At 48.8% G+C, this 1,327-nt stretch overlaps 1 protein-coding gene across 1 annotated transcript in view; it reads left to right on the top strand.

Annotated features, from left to right (window-relative positions):
- The first annotated feature begins 688 nt into the window (after positions 1-688).
- Positions 689-1,327, top strand: part of LOC107195685 (olfactory receptor 4D1-like) — a 25,101-nt gene continuing 24,462 nt past the window's right edge. Inside the window, exon 1 of the mRNA XM_015589418.1 lies at positions 689-1,326. Within this exon, the coding sequence (XP_015444904.1) occupies positions 702-1,326 (625 nt within the window). The 5' untranslated portion in view covers positions 689-701. The remainder of the gene's footprint in view (position 1,327) is intronic.

Raw genomic sequence — 1,327 nt, 5'->3', positions numbered from 1 at the left:
TGGAAAACCATGACGATTACGAGCGCGATCTCATTTTGAAAATGAGGAAATCAGGACCGAGATAAATGACGTGATTTGCTCGGACTTACACAATGACTTAGCCTGAGGGCCATCTGTTGCCACCGGGCCTCTCGATTATCCTCCAGTGCTTTCCACAACGCCCACTGCCTGTCCATCTTTTGTCACCATATTGGTATCCAGTGGAGGGAAGAGGGGGCTCTCTGAGCTCTCCCAGCCCCTCACCCCTCTTCTCAGTTCTCAGGCAAGGTCATCTTTCTAGAAAGTTGTAACAGGAAGAGTATGTAAATGCTACCTTTCTGCCTTAAATCCGCGGACATGACCTGCAAACATGTCCTGTAAGTCCCGAGCCCCCTCTGTGCCTAAACTCTTCATTCTCCGAAGATGGGGACATGTTCTGTAATTCAGCCACATAACTGAGAAGACCATGTTAACAGCAAACATAAAATCTGAGAATCGAATCTGTCCTTCGGTCTCAGCTCTCTAGCTGGCCCTGACTTGGAGTTAGCTGAAGCAAGTCAGGTCATCTTGGAGTGGGGAGATAATCTAGAAATAAGAAAAAAAATTATCCGGCATGGGAGGTGTTGTAACAAAGGGGCCAGGCACACAGGGATTTCCATTTCTCTTTAAGGACAGAATGTCAGTTTGCGACTCGCTTCCGTTTTATTGACTCCCGGCTCCACATGCCCATGTTTTTTCTGCTTCGAAATCTGGCTGTCATAGACCTCTGCTGTTCCACAGTCACTTCTCCAAAGATGCTGGTGGACTTCTTTCATGAGACCAAGACTATCTCCTACCAGGGCTGCATGGCCCAGATCTTCTTCTTCCACCTCTTGGGAGGTGCCACTGTCTTCTTTCTCTCGGTCATGGCTTATGATCGGTACATAGCCATCTCCCGGCCCCTTCACTATGTCACCATCATGAACACTCAATTGTGTGTGGGGCTGGTGCTGGCTGCCTGGGTCGGGGGCTTTGTTCACTCCATTGTCCAGCTGGCCCTGATGCTCCCATTGCCTTTTTGTGGTCCCAATGTCCTGGATAACTTTTACTGTGACATTCCACAAATGTTGAGACTTGCCTGCACAGACACCTCCCTCCTAGAATTCCTTATGATCTCCAATAGTGGGTTGCTGGTTCTTATCTGGTTCCTTCTCCTTCTGATCTCTTATACTGTTATCCTGGTGATGCTGAGGTCCCACTCAGGAAAGGCAAGGAGAAAGGCAGCATCTACTTGCACCACCCACATCATCGTGGTGTCTATGATCTTTATTCCCTGCATCTACATGTACTCCCGGCCCTTCTCCCCCTT

This window comes from Pteropus alecto, unplaced genomic scaffold (assembly GCF_000325575.1).
Source record: "Pteropus alecto unplaced genomic scaffold, ASM32557v1 scaffold21, whole genome shotgun sequence".
NCBI lineage: Eukaryota > Metazoa > Chordata > Mammalia > Chiroptera > Pteropodidae > Pteropus > Pteropus alecto.
Note: the sequence above shows the minus strand (reverse complement) of the source record. Positions and strands in the feature narration are given on the sequence as shown.